The 14,451-nt window shown below is 34.5% G+C and overlaps 1 protein-coding gene across 1 annotated transcript; it reads right to left on the bottom strand.

The window, feature by feature from the left end:
• Positions 1 to 290: 290 nt before the first annotated feature.
• On the bottom strand, positions 291 to 6,687 carry LOC116251467 (uncharacterized). The gene is made up of 5 exons (XM_031625757.2): positions 6,331 to 6,687; positions 5,695 to 5,829; positions 1,441 to 1,636; positions 708 to 727; positions 291 to 581 (listed from the first exon to the last, which is right to left on the bottom strand). The coding sequence occupies exons 2-5, from the start codon at positions 5,808 to 5,810 to the stop codon at positions 551 to 553; spliced, it is 363 nt and encodes a 120-aa protein (XP_031481617.1). The 5' UTR covers positions 5,811 to 5,829; positions 6,331 to 6,687; the 3' UTR covers positions 291 to 550.
• Between the last annotated feature and the right edge of the window lie 7,764 nt (positions 6,688 to 14,451).

Below are 14,451 nucleotides of genomic sequence, written 5' to 3'. Positions count from 1 at the left end.
ATCCAAATCAAGGTACAAAACATGTGATTTGAAAGGTTTGCATTCAAAAGATAGTGAAAACAAATGAAAATAGAACAAAGATACAGAACAAGTGTCGATGATATAATAAACTATACTTCGGTTTATAATTAATAAAACAGGTGAGAGAAGGCACACATATTTGAAAGCCATAAAAGCATCCCCTGAGAATCTTAGCTCTCGAGTGAATTCCAAGATCAATTTGTATTTGATCTTCCAATTTAGCTTGGTTAAGGAAAGCAATCTTCGTGCTGGTTCGAGAAAGCAAAATATGTACTCAGAACAAATCATTTTCTTTCTGCTGCAGAAATTCTACATCCATAAAGGAATAAATCTCTAGCGTAAAGAACATGAATAAAATATTACAAGGAACTTCAAAATTGTTCAGATCTACTGAGTAGCCAAATATAAACTTTCAAAATTGTTCGGATCTTCTGAGTAGCCAAACATAAACTCTCAGCAAACATCATATTCTTCTAAGAGTCAATTGTCCTCCAATGCCCTCGAACCACAAAATCTTTGTTATCAGCTCTCAGAATATATGCACAATGTCATACGCAAATCTAAGAACATTAAGGAAAAGATTCACAAACATGAAACTAATCATGATAGGCATAAGCAACTCGTTGAGAACAACTTAAAGAGTTTTATAGATTCTGAAAACAAGGACCACAAAATAATAAGGATACGTCCAGAAGAGCACGAACGACTGCAATAAAGGAAAAACAAAGTTAGTAGATCCTTAAACATTTCAACATACAATTAATAGGCCAAGAAATTGAAAATAGGTAAAATTTTACACTTGATGCCAGCATAAAAACAGTAGGGAGGAAAAGGGAATCGATATTGGAAGACTATGAGCATGACAAACAGATGACTTATTACTAACTACGTCGGTTAAACTCATTTTTTTCTATCACCATAAGGGCATGCCCGGGACAACCCCAGAAACAATATTCTCCCTCATTAAATATGATGATAAATGGAATGGAAATAAGAAGAAAATAAAGCGACCATATAGAGAGCTACAAGTTTAGCAGTGTATGAAACATGGACAACAACTTACGGATCATGCACTGTATTCAGCTAAGGTCTAGATATCTTTCTGAAATTGCAAAAAGGAAAGAAAGGGAAGCTCAAGCAATAACAATCAATTTCTGGATTTGCTGCAGCCTTGGCATGGATATGCTCAGTACTAGCACAACTTTATTTTTCCTGGTTTGAAGGGTCAAACTAGTTCTTTTTTCAGTTTCAGTTTCAGTTTCACCACAATATGTTCTGGCACCCAGATACTGTGCCTTTACTGGTATACGAGTGATGCTCAATGATAACCCAAATAAAGCATTTTATGCATTGCACATCACATCTTTATATCAAAGGAAACTGTCAGCTACAGATAAAACCTCAGAGATAGCAACATACCATAAGGCCGCCAAAGAAGCCATCAAGCAGAACCCGGTTCCAAGAATCGAAGTAGTTATGAATAGAAAACTTTGCCTTTATTGCAATTCCCAGAGAAGTTACCGCCATAATCAGGAAATAAAATATGAAGCCCATCATACCAGTGAACCCCAAAATTCCAGCTACCACACCACCAATAATGGATAAAAAGGTGCGGCTGCAGACAGAGAACGAAGCACAGTAAATGTTTCTATTGTTTCATAGCCAAGCTTCCTTTAAGATGACAAATATTGCAGAACCATAATTAATAAAGCATCTGAGCTAAATTTTGGTACAAACCTAGTTTTGGGAAAAAAAAGGTGAGTTATGGTCGATACCCAACAATTACTGAACACACATTCCTCCAGTATTTTTTCCTTTTTCCTTTGTCAAACAAATACTAACATTAACATCTTTAAAATGCATATTGTTCGGTATTCATGGGATTGGAATCGTCCTTGTCTAATGATATTTGGTTTTCTGTGATGAAATAAATATGAAAGCAACAAATTAAGTAGAAGGGCTGTGAAAGATTCAATAGAGCATCATGAAACGAAGAACAGTGCACAACTCTTGTGGTAAATAAACTGTGACATAAAGAAAAATGCCACACAACCAGGCCTAACATGATAAGATAGGGGAGCTTGATTATGGATCTTGCACCATATTTCAGCCAACAGAATCCTGAAGAACCAGACTGATAAATTGAAGCATTGATGAATAGGCACTAATAGGAAATTTCACATCATAACATTGTCGTTTTCTTTTTTGAGCTATCAACTATCATCTGTTTTGATAGGAAGAATCTTGGGCACGCTTGTTATGTCAACTGCATCAAACTAAGAAGGAATAGAAGTCATAGAGCACAATGTTGTAAAAAGCGTATCGTAAGCCGTATCGGTCTGGCTTTAAGATACGCCGTATCGTAAAATATCGTAACGTATCGTAACCGTATCGTTTTTTTTTTAATCAATCAGAAAAAATAGGAAAAAAAATCGAAAATTTCATAAAAAATAGTAAAAATCATCAAGAATAATATGTTCTTCAGAAAAAACATGTTTTGGAAAATGATAAGACTTATTATTGCTATAAAGTTATGGTTCATCATTCGTAAGCATCAAAATTCATAACAATATCAATCTAGAAAGCACAACAAGTCAACAATTACATAACATATATCATAATTTCATAACCATAGATTCATAAGTCATAAGGTCCATAAGTCTATGAGATGCCACATCAAAAAACAAGTTTTAGATATTATGTATTATATCACAAGATGATAATGAAATTGTGAAAATGTTCAATATCAAGACATATAAAATGAAAGCACTCTCGTCTCTCATTCATAATCTTCATCATATTCATTCTCATCCTCATCTCCATCTTCTTCTTCATCTTCATCTTCACGATTTAAAAAAACCCCTTTCCTCCCAACGACAATCAGCCACCCACACAAAAATTCATGGTTTAATCGATTATTTCACGGTGAAAATCAATGATTTCCCTCCACGGCGGCACAATCTCTAGGTTAGAAATGAAGGGGCGGGTTTTATAAAGAAAACTCGAAAAAGAGGGATTCAAGCCCCCCTTTTTTTAAATCAACCCGTATCATACGATACGGGGGCCTGTATCGTACATATCGTACAATACATGCACGATACGCCCCTATTTACGATACATGGGGTGTATCTTATCGTATTTTGTAAACGATAAGATACGTATCGTACGATACGACGTATAACAATGATAGAGCACAGAGCTACTTGCAGTGAGTTAGTTGAAAGAAATGGTCATTGAATGTGAACTTGGTTTAACTCTTGCTAACAATCTTGCTTATTAACGTTCATACCATTTCCTAGTTCACTTGCCCCATGAAAACACTCAAGTAATTGCCAAGGACACCTGGATAGGCATCGTCTTTTCTTGTCTGTCCGAGATACATCTGGTCTTTCTCTTCCTTTATTCTTCTTCCTTTTATTTCCTTCTCCCATTCTGTTCCCTTTCTGCCATCTGGAGTTATTCTTCCAATTATTCTTCTTCAATCTGAGGCAGATTTTTTAATTTCTTTGTGCTTTTTCTTGGCTTCTTTTTCTTCTCCCACTTGTTTTTTGTTGCTGCCTATCTAATTCAGTCTTTTTCCATTTTTTTACTTTGCCATTTTTCTCTTCTTCAATTGTTCTTCCGTCTCATTCTTCGGCTGCTTTCTTTCTTTTCATTAATTTATTTATTTTTATTTTTCTCCTGCTTTTATGCAGATTTTCGTTTCCTCACTCTTCTTGATGTTGCATATGATTTTGCACCAGAAGCATGGGGATATATATACTATTATTGTTTGAATATGTAATACCCTTTTACTTAACATTTATGTGTTTTTCCAGCTTTTAGTTGGCCATATATAACAAGCAACATTAACATGGAACTATGATGAATATATGTTGATGATTTACGTACCTTCCCCTTTCATATCAAACTACTTATTGCAGGTTCTAGCTTGGGCTTGTCTAGGCTTGAGAAATTAAATTAGAGATAGAAGTTGGGATTTTAGAAATTTAGAAGATTTTCCATGTGCCATAGACATTGAGGAGCATCGATGTTAAATTGCACATTTGCTCTTTTTATGTTGCATAGCTGTTAAACTTAACCTTTGGAACTCTTAAAGTTTTAATTATATTTACTTATTCATGTTATGATATGTCTAATGTACAAATGGTGTGTTCTAACTGTTGTAATTATAAATCAATAGTCACTTTCTAATCGAGAAATATATTTTTTCTAACAGTTCTTACATTTAAGAGTGTATTTTTTTTAAATATTTTCTTGGATGTCCAGCTCCATATCGCACCCACTTATGCTATATGTGCAATGCACTGTCTAGGCAGCACCTCGTGCTTTACATAGCTTCATATGCACTCAAGGAAACTTCGTTGTATGAATTTGACTGTTGTTTTGAGTAATTTCAGATACTTAGGAGCTACATCATTGCTATTTGCTTGAAATATCTTCAAGTATATTCTTACTAATGCACATAGGAAAGGACCTTTGGATGTCTTATGATGGAAAATCGCTTCATATGTGCTACCAAAAGATGTATTATCTGACGAAAGCATTAAATTCTGAAAATTTTCTTGTATAACCTTTTTATGCCTTAGGTTTGTTGCAAACAGAATAAACGAACAATCGGTAATCAAGATTTCTTATCTATACAATTAATTCGAAGAAATAACATCCGACCTCATACACAATGTATTGCAGCTTAAAACTTGTCTAACAATTGAGTTTTCAGGAAACCCTGAAATGAGCTAGATGAAACAGTGTTACAGTGAGTATCATGCAAATAGCAGTAAAAAATTAATGATTAGATACTTATAGATGTTACTGAAAGTCCATCTCTATTGGGATTGTTGCGTTAAAGCCTCCTGGGAGGCTGGAACAACCACTTATTTGTTTCATTCAACAAGATATATTTCCTACTAACTGTTCGCTGTATAAAACTATTGTGCTACTCCCATCTGTGCTTCCCTACTTTCTAACTTAACACATACTAAGTTTTAACGAGCTATCACAGAACTAATTAAGCAAATTCCTTAAGTACATAAATTTAAGTACTTAAGTCCATCTTACACAAGTGACTGAGACAATCATATTCAGAAACAAGCTTATTTCAACTCTACCAATTAACATGTTACAGTAAGGATCTCTCTGGCTTCCTTTTCTCAAATCAGATTCTCATTCCCTATTTGCAATGTGTTACCAGAGAGTAAATTAGTGGACAGTTACCAACATGAATTCATCTTTTATTGGCCATGTACGGTTCACGCAGACGAATATTTACTACTAAACAATAGTAGCAGCTAGTATCCAGAAGAACTAACATAGAATCCAGAGACTGGTATGAAATGCAAGGAGCCAGGTGTTTAAGACTTAAAACCATCATAATCTCATATTAGCCACCATAACAACTATGATCTTCTACCAGTTGAATGGATAATTTGGGTCTGGCCTTGCTGGTGCTCATGGTACCACGGAGCAAGCATAAACCTAGGTGCAACTGCAGTACATCCGCCAGTAAAGCTTGCTAAAGTAGCCGATTTTTCCTAACTTAAAGGAAAATGCACAATGAACGCCAAAAGTATACCTTGACTTTCATCCATAAATATTCTAAAAAAATCTGCACGCTTAAAAGAAAAAAAAAAAAACAGTACATCAAAGGATCGCAGGGATTCAAAAAAGAACCTGTAATAGATAATTTTCATATTGTTCTGCAAATTCTCAGCGTTAAAGATAGGCACATCAATGTTACCACTCTTCAATTTCTTCTCAGAAGCACCCAATTCATCTCCAATCGCCATATTTCTTCCAAACTAAAAACTGAAAAGTAATAGAAGAAAAGGCACTCGAGTAAGACAGGAAAGAAGAAGAAAACCATGAAACTTTGGACACCAAAATAATTAAGTTACTGAATTACACAAAATTCCTGCTAATTGATCCAGCAAACGAAGACCCCCAAAAACAAAAACTCATCATCATCAGCCTCTGTCCAAAACGAAGCAGATTCTGGGCAAGTTTCCCAGTTGGACTGAAGATCCATTAACTACTCAGAGTCTTGACACTCACATCTCCAAGAGAGAAGACGAACCCATGAATTGATCCATTGATAAAACCAGTCAGAGTGAAAAAGGAAGGATAGAAAGATGATCAACTCGCTTGTCCTGATTTGGAGTGAGCAGAAACCAAACGACGACCCACAAAATCGAGACAACCGTGACACATAAATAGAAGCCCTAGGGGATAGGAAGAAGGGAAAAGGACAAAGGAGAACTGTGGTCACGTCTCTCTCACACACACCGGTGTGCGTGGGTGTGTTTTTACCTTTGAGCAGGATGATGGGAAAACAGCCGATCGAGGGAGAGGCCACCCGAGAAGCGGCCGAACGCAAGAGAGGGTTGCACTGGAAGCAGGTGGCGCCAATCGCAGCAGGACATCCAAAGTTGGCGGTCCAGAAGGAAGGAGGAAAAGAGAAGGGAGAGATGGCCGGCAGCGGTGGAGGAGGGGAAGTAGACAGAATCCGAGGTGTTTTCCTCAAGTCGGGCGTTCACCGGGGGGGCGCTGATGGCGGACGCAGAGTCTTCTACAGCAGGGACGCTCCGTTCCGCACGTTCTGCTTTTTGGTGCTTTCCTTGCTCTGCGAGTGCACTTCACACTCTCAAACACGGTACAAGTGCTCCCAAGGCGCTGGAGATTGCAGGGTTGCACACTACCGAATGGAGCTCGAGCTCAGGGTCGATCAGTTTGAGCTCGGCTTATCTCATATCTTACTTGGCTCAAGTTCGAGTCGAGCTGTACATGGCTCAAGTTCGAGTCGAGCTGTACATGGCCAGCTTGAACTCGACTTGACAGACCGAGTGGCGGCTCCAGCTCGACACGTTTACCCCGTTTGTCCTTCATCTTAAGTTTGAAAATCACAAAAAAAAACCTAAATTAAATAATGCTACTCAGTCACATTTGTGCAACTTGAACTCGACTAGTTTATATGTTTAACAAACGAGTTAAGCTTAATTGAGCGAGTTTGAGTTGAGCTCAAGTTTGCTTGACTCGTTATACGGCCCTAATCGCACAGTTTTTCCGTTCTAATTGCTGCCTTGTTTTACTTTTTTTTTTTTCTATTCAAGTTTTTTGAATTCCCCAATTCTCTTAACATTAGCGGTCCAATTACACAAAGTTTTGGGGAAAGAGATGGGCTTACATGTTGGGATTGGCTTGGATGAACATATTGAAGGAATAGATATTTTTGGAAGTTGCTAATGAAACAAAGGAATTGCTTGAGGAATAACAAGTTCCAAGAGTGCGACTTGTACTTACATCTCATGTTAGAAAGGGGTTTGAAAGTATCAGTAAAGCGTATCAATTCTCTAAAACATATTGTCAGGGTAGGTGCATTTGAAACACGTATGCATAAGCTAGCTAAAGAAGAGGAGACGTGCATTTTTATTGAACACAATTTAGCTGCAACAATAATGCTTTTAGAAACAAAAGGGGGTGAGAAAAATGAGTTTGAAATTTAAAGATGTGGATGCGAGGCATAGACGTTTTGCTCGCTAGATGTACCCAAAACAAAAGGTTGTATGTAATGTTCCATATAAACACAATTTCAAAATAAATATGCATAGAACATCGGAGAAGATGCATACTGTTGAAAGGAAATGCTGTAGATGCAATAGAACCTCTACCTCTGATGGAAGCAAGAAAAATGCAAAGTTGGGGACGTAGATGCAAGCTTAACCATGTTTTGAAGATGAACTATGCATACTTTTGCTATGATGATTCTGAATTATGTATTATTCTACTGTCAACCTTATTATGCTGAAAGTAGTTTTTTTAATTAACAAGTGTTCTTTTTTTCTCATTGAAGCTGGCGGTAAATGAATGATAATATCTTATGCATTTTGTAGTGCAGGGTTCCCTAGGGAGTATAAGCGACTATGTAGTACATCGTGCTAAAGGGCCCGATCAGTATAGTGAACCACCAAAAGAAAGCATCACCATGAGTTGCACATAACTATGTCATGAAGATGATCATAGAAGAGGCATGTTTGTCGTTCTGCAGTGAAAATTTTTCATGTGGTTGTAATTTTAAATGAAAATGCTGCATGTAAATGTGCCCGGAGCTTAACTGAGAGGAACCCACGTTATCATGTTCATTTTTCTGTTTACTTTTCATCAGCCCTTACCAGTCAATATAGTTCTAATTGGTAGATTTTTGAAGGAACCCATATATATCGGGTCTCCACGTTGCATTAGCCAGGTGACAAATAGAAGCTTATATGTTTTGATATTGATAATGTTGTGTAAAAGCAGGGGCAGCACTTCGAAGAATTGAAAGTAGTCCCTGCACCTTAAGAGAACAATGGGTTGGATGAGGGTTTTGGCTTAAGTGAGACAGTGGGTTTACCCCCACTCACCCGGATAACATTGTTTAAAGAGTTGTCTTTTTGCACCTCGTGCGACAAAAAATGTTCACCTACATTTCAAAAAAGCATTGGTCAACTGACAAACTGTTCATCTTGATGTTAAACTATACCAAAATTATAGATGATGTTTAGTACTTGTGTTGCTGCAAAAGAGTCACCCATATTTATGACCATAAATTACACGTCCACAATGTCCTCATCCGAAGTTTCAAAGGCTTGGAAGATAATTAGCCATAACTTACCCAAGTGTTTTGAGTCATATGCAATCAAGGGAAGGATTATAGAGCGTAGATAATCCATGAAAACTAATTGACTACATGAAGATGGTGCACTGAAACATAAATTGCAAATTGTTGTATGATATGAAACTATCACTCTTCTTAAGAAGCTTGTTCTCGTTTGACATAAACCCTAATGTTCAAACTTGTTAATGGTCTTTTAATTGTAATGAACCTTTAAAATCTTGTCAACCTTGCAAACTAAGATTTCCTTTTCAACCAACTTGATTGAAATATGATCTCAAGTGTAATTCTGATTCAAATCATCTGGTCTAAGTTTAGACATTGTTCACAACCAAAATGAGTCATCACGAACAATTCATGATTTTTTCAAGAATATGATATGTAGGGAAACCATTATAATATATAATCACAAATCCCAAAATTCCTAATCTACATGGTGTGATATTCAGTAAAAAGTCATGAATAGTAGGCAAAAAATATTGAACCAATATGGCGAAGAAACTCAAGTGCTGTTGAAATATAGCAAAAACAATTAATTTCTGCTGAAATGTCACAAGAGAGGCTAATTGAGCCCCTTCTAATGTTTCCTTAATCATATAAATATCAAAAGATATTCATCAACAAAGTTTATGACCACAAGCATGGATAGAAACTTATACATGCTTCCATGCATTATGTTTCACCATCTGGGTAATCCAGAGTTACATTTCCCCTTAAAACACATTGAGAAACAAGTTTTGAATTGTTGTTGGCACTGGTCACCTACTCAATAAGGAGTTGGTATCCTTGTGACATAGACATCTATATATAAACACAGTTAGCTAACATTATGGACAATTGACTTCACATGAACATAATTAGCAAGAAATAACAACTTGAGGAAATTTAGATTCATTTCACATGAATTTGACTCGACCCAAATGGTTCTTCAAAACTCTTGGATGATTACTAACACCACTCTTTTCAAAAGGAACCTTGTAAATGGAAACCAAATATATATCTCATGCATTTGTCTCATAATGTAAACATAATTTAAACTTTACCAACAACAAATAGAATAAGAAAATAAGATAAATCTAAAATAACAAATGTACTCATTTCTTGTAGAAAGTCAAAATTTATTGAGACGAACCTTCTTCAAAAGGACGTTCTTCAAAATGTCAAACATAACAAACTATAAGCCTTGTCTGTTGTGGACTCTCAATCACTTAGAACTCATTATCATAATTCATGTTATCACTAGTCCTTTGTGCCTAAGGAAACAAATGTTGCAGACTCACAAATTTTCTACAATCAAGTAGAAACATCAAAGTCAAAACAAAAGATGCCTCGAGCACAAATAAGACAGCAACTTCATCCTCCATTATTAACAACAAAATTCACCTATGGAATGTAAACAAAACATCTAAGATGCTCGATTTGGTTAATGGTCCATTTTAAAACCCCTTTGAATCTATTTGGTACCTATAATCAGACTACTACAATTGGATTCATGATAAGACAGATTAATGAAAGACAATAGACTCATGATAAAATCATCTACTCTAACTATAAGCTACATTAATAAAAGAAGCTATTCTACATTGGTTTCCTTATAATATAGCTAATCTAAAGTAGTTAGATAGTAGCTCCTACTAAATATAATCTACGTGCAAAGGAGGATCACAACATAGACAAGCATTCCCAGTCTAGTGAAGAAACCATAGTAAGATATCTACTTGCAGCAAGGAATGCATACATTGTAACATAGAAACTATTGCTTATAAGTTTTATTAGTTGAAGTGCCACAATTTCATATAAAACTAACCTATTTATAACTTGAACTCTTATACTAAATTGGAAGGGGATGTTGCATCTTTGTGGCTCTTACATGCTTTGTGGTTATGCAAGAAAGGATTGGTCAAGGGAAACCGTCCATCACTAATTACTTAGTTGGATGTGCTTTTAATTGATAAGACCCTCTCTGCTATGCAAAATCAAAGTTGGCTTCAACCTAGTAGCATGAATACTACATATGTATTGGTGCATGGCCATATATTTGAATGAAGATGAACAATTGAAAAGGCCAAATAACATTACTCATGCAATATGATCGTAGTCATCTCATGCAACCATTAACACTTCTATCAATAAAACAACAAAATTTTTCTTTCCTAACCATTCATCAACTATTATAACATATCATCTTTAGAGCAGCAACATTTTTGTTCCATAGAAAGGCAAGACTGTGGACACTATTGACTAACTGTAGAGGAGCATCCTATATAACTCAGATTAATAAATATTATATACTCTTTAAAAAATGGTCACATTTGATGGATAAACTTTCCACACCATAGATTTCATATTGTATACAAAATTCCAATAGAAAGTTCAATAACATATATATTGATTTATTGTTGTGATATTACATAAAATACTAAAAAAATGTTTAATTCCATATTGATTGACAATTGTGGAATTACATAAAATTTTAAAGAATAAAGAGATAAAAATATTCTAGTAGCATGTAACCCAAGATAATAGAGAAAAGGAATACACACAAAGCTTGTATTGTCATCTTAAGTGGATATAGTTATCATGCCAAGAGATTATAACCAATATTCACTACTTTCAAATGGATCTAAAAAATTACTTTAAAATTACTAAAAATAAATTTTCATGCTCATGCCTAGCTTAGATAATAAATTATTCTTCACAAAACTAGAGAATAGGAAATCTTAGGTAGTTAAAGAATTCAATAAATTTGTTGTTTCCCACTAGTTCATCAACTATTATCACTTGTTTTCTTCAAAGCAAAAAAAAAAAAAATCTTGTCCCACAACAAAGTAAGACTATGAAAGCTATTAAACCATAGAAGAAAATTCAGCGTAAATCAAACAACTATAGAAAATGTCATATTTGTTTCAATGTTTAACACATATTAGTAATTATATTTATCTGTGGGTGTCAACTTTGGACAGTTTCTTTTGTGATAGCATGTCCATGCACATAAATCACATATTCTTTTGTTTTGCAACTTCACCAATAATTGAAGTGTTCATGCATAGTTGTTTATTGAATACAAATAACATGTAACAAGTAAATTGAAATAGGTTAAATAAATAATTTTACATTGATTTTATTCTCAAATCATGTGCAAGAATCATGTCCATGTCAACCACATTTGGCACAAGATGTCACAAATTTAGTTTGATGGATGCTTAAAATAATTCACTTCACACTTATTTTAGCATGAACTAGTTTATGATCTTTCAAATCACATCATCATCTTCATTCTAATTGAGGTCGTACTACACGTTCATATGTGAACTTTCATTACAATTGCTATTGTATAGACATTTTGCTTTATTCTTCACAGTTTGCAAATGTTCAAACAAGTTATCAAGCCCATGTATTCCATCCTCATAACATTCATCAGCTAGCGATGCCTCATTAATGCATCTACCAGCCTTTAAATGAAGACTATTTTTCTTCATCAACAAAGAAGTTGTTGCATATGAACTCATTTGAGGCTTTAGGAAATGTCGGATCACACTTGTTTTCACATGTCTGATCCAATCTATTTTTTAAGTGCATAAGCTTGTAACCATTTGAATATTTTTTTTGCATTAAATATTGTAAGCATATGACAATAAACAACACTTAAGGATTCCATAATTTACATTTATGGCTTGATAGAGTATAACTTCTTTGATCATACAAGATCATGTACTCATCATTTAGAATTGCTCCAAGTGCAATATCATTATCTTTCATCACCTGTCTAGTAGTATATGATCTCAAGTCAACAATGTGTTGGTTGAGCAAAATAATGCAAGTTGTAGTTTTCAAAAATTCTTCTTCAAAGTGTTTTCTCAACATCTCAAAATTAAAAGTATTTTGCAAGTGAGTCTTCATAGGATGCCATGTCGTAGTAGGTTTATTTATACAAAGGCATGTGATATTTATTTCTTTTATGCATTGTTTCAAATAATTAACACTATATCCCCAAAATAATAATAATCTTGTCATCCTATTACATTCATCAAAAAACAAATTCCTACTTGTCCAAGTTTATCAACTTGAATTACATAATAAAAATCTGGATTTTCATCTCTCTTCTTCTTAAAGTAATTTAGCATAGTTTGAGTTTGCAAATTTTCTGGGCAAGCTTATATAGCTGCTCTTTACTGAATGACACAATGTTCATACATCCAGCCTCATTTGCAAAAAAAAATTCTGCATGGTTGGTTATCTTAAAGGAGATAATTTGATCTTTCATTGCCAGACACTAGGCATTGGATCAAGACATGTGTACGAGGAAAAGCACTCAAATCCAACACTTTTCATGCTCTCATTTCATATCAAGCATTGTATTTATTGTAATTCTTTTTGTAAGTGCCAATTTCTTTGTTATTAAATGAAAATTCATTTTTTGAAGGAAATACTTCTAATGGTTATGTGCATATTGAATATTATGCACACATCATACTTTCTTCTTTGAATCAAATTGAAATAGTCATTCATGCTTTGCAACCATACTTTGTAGTTGCATATTTCCTTTCTCTCATTGCCTTTCTATATCTTTTTTCCATTTCTCTTGCAAGAAAATTGTTTCCAATAAATAACACTTTGGCTTCCTTTTTTTATCATGTGTATGCATATCAAAACTGCCTAGTTTGAATATGTATTCTAAAACTCATACACTTTATCATCACTAACATATAGTACATGTTCACTTGAAACATTTGGAATTAGCCAGTGCTCTAAGTTTGTCACATTAGTACCAATAACTTCTTTGTCATCATCTATTATCTCATTTCCTTCATCCAAATCAATGTTTTCATCTTCCACATCATTTTCATTATCCAAAACCATAGGCATTTCATTTTCTTCAATAGCTACCACTTTTGCATTTGAAATTTCAGTACCCATGCCTGCCTTCCTAATTGCCACAGTTGAACTTATAGGGGTGCAAGTTCAAGCCAAGAAGAAAAACAAAAACTACATGTTTCAATCAGTTATAGGCACTTTTATTCTTTTAGAAGAGCACCCTCATCATAACTATACATGAAAAAACCCTTATTGCAACATAAAAGAGAAAACCAAGTTAACGTAACAAACTGGAATGTTTACTTGAAAATAAAAATATTTTACTTCAAAAAGAAAAATTACAGTTTCTATCATTGAAGTCACCCACGACATCTTTTTTGGGAATTAAAAATTTTTTACAGCAGTCCAATGGCCTAGACATTGGTGTGTATATATCATATATGCAACAAGTATAAATAAAATTGAACAATTAATCTATAAGTAGTAAGAGAAAATAACTTCTTATGGAAGATCTTGCATTTTTTGATAAAAAATATGAAAAAAGGCAAAGAGGAATAAAATAGGATATCATAAATTGTTGTTAGACACCATAAAACTATCGCTAAAGCTGAGTAAGCAATATATATATATATATATATATATATTTCTCCCAATCCTCTACTGGTAGGTCCACTATTATGTCTTTGTTGCATATAGATCTGGATTCATCTTTGTCTGATTGGATCTCATACTGCGAGGCTCAAATTTCAAATGAATCATGTGCCAGTCGATAGTTGATCATCCAAAAAACTTCACTACAAAAAAAGACGGATTCACGGATGCATGGGAAAAAGGAAAGTCAGTGAAATGTTACTTTTACCGATGATCGGCCTTAAATGTCGGTGAAAATGAATTTTTACTGACATCCAGAACAAGATGTTAGTGAAAGCAGTCTTCACCAACACATGCCACTAGGATGTCGTTGA

This window comes from Nymphaea colorata, chromosome 3 (genome assembly GCF_008831285.2).
Source record: "Nymphaea colorata isolate Beijing-Zhang1983 chromosome 3, ASM883128v2, whole genome shotgun sequence".
Lineage (NCBI taxonomy): Eukaryota > Viridiplantae > Streptophyta > Magnoliopsida > Nymphaeales > Nymphaeaceae > Nymphaea > Nymphaea colorata.
Note: the sequence above shows the minus strand (reverse complement) of the source record. Positions and strands in the feature narration are given on the sequence as shown.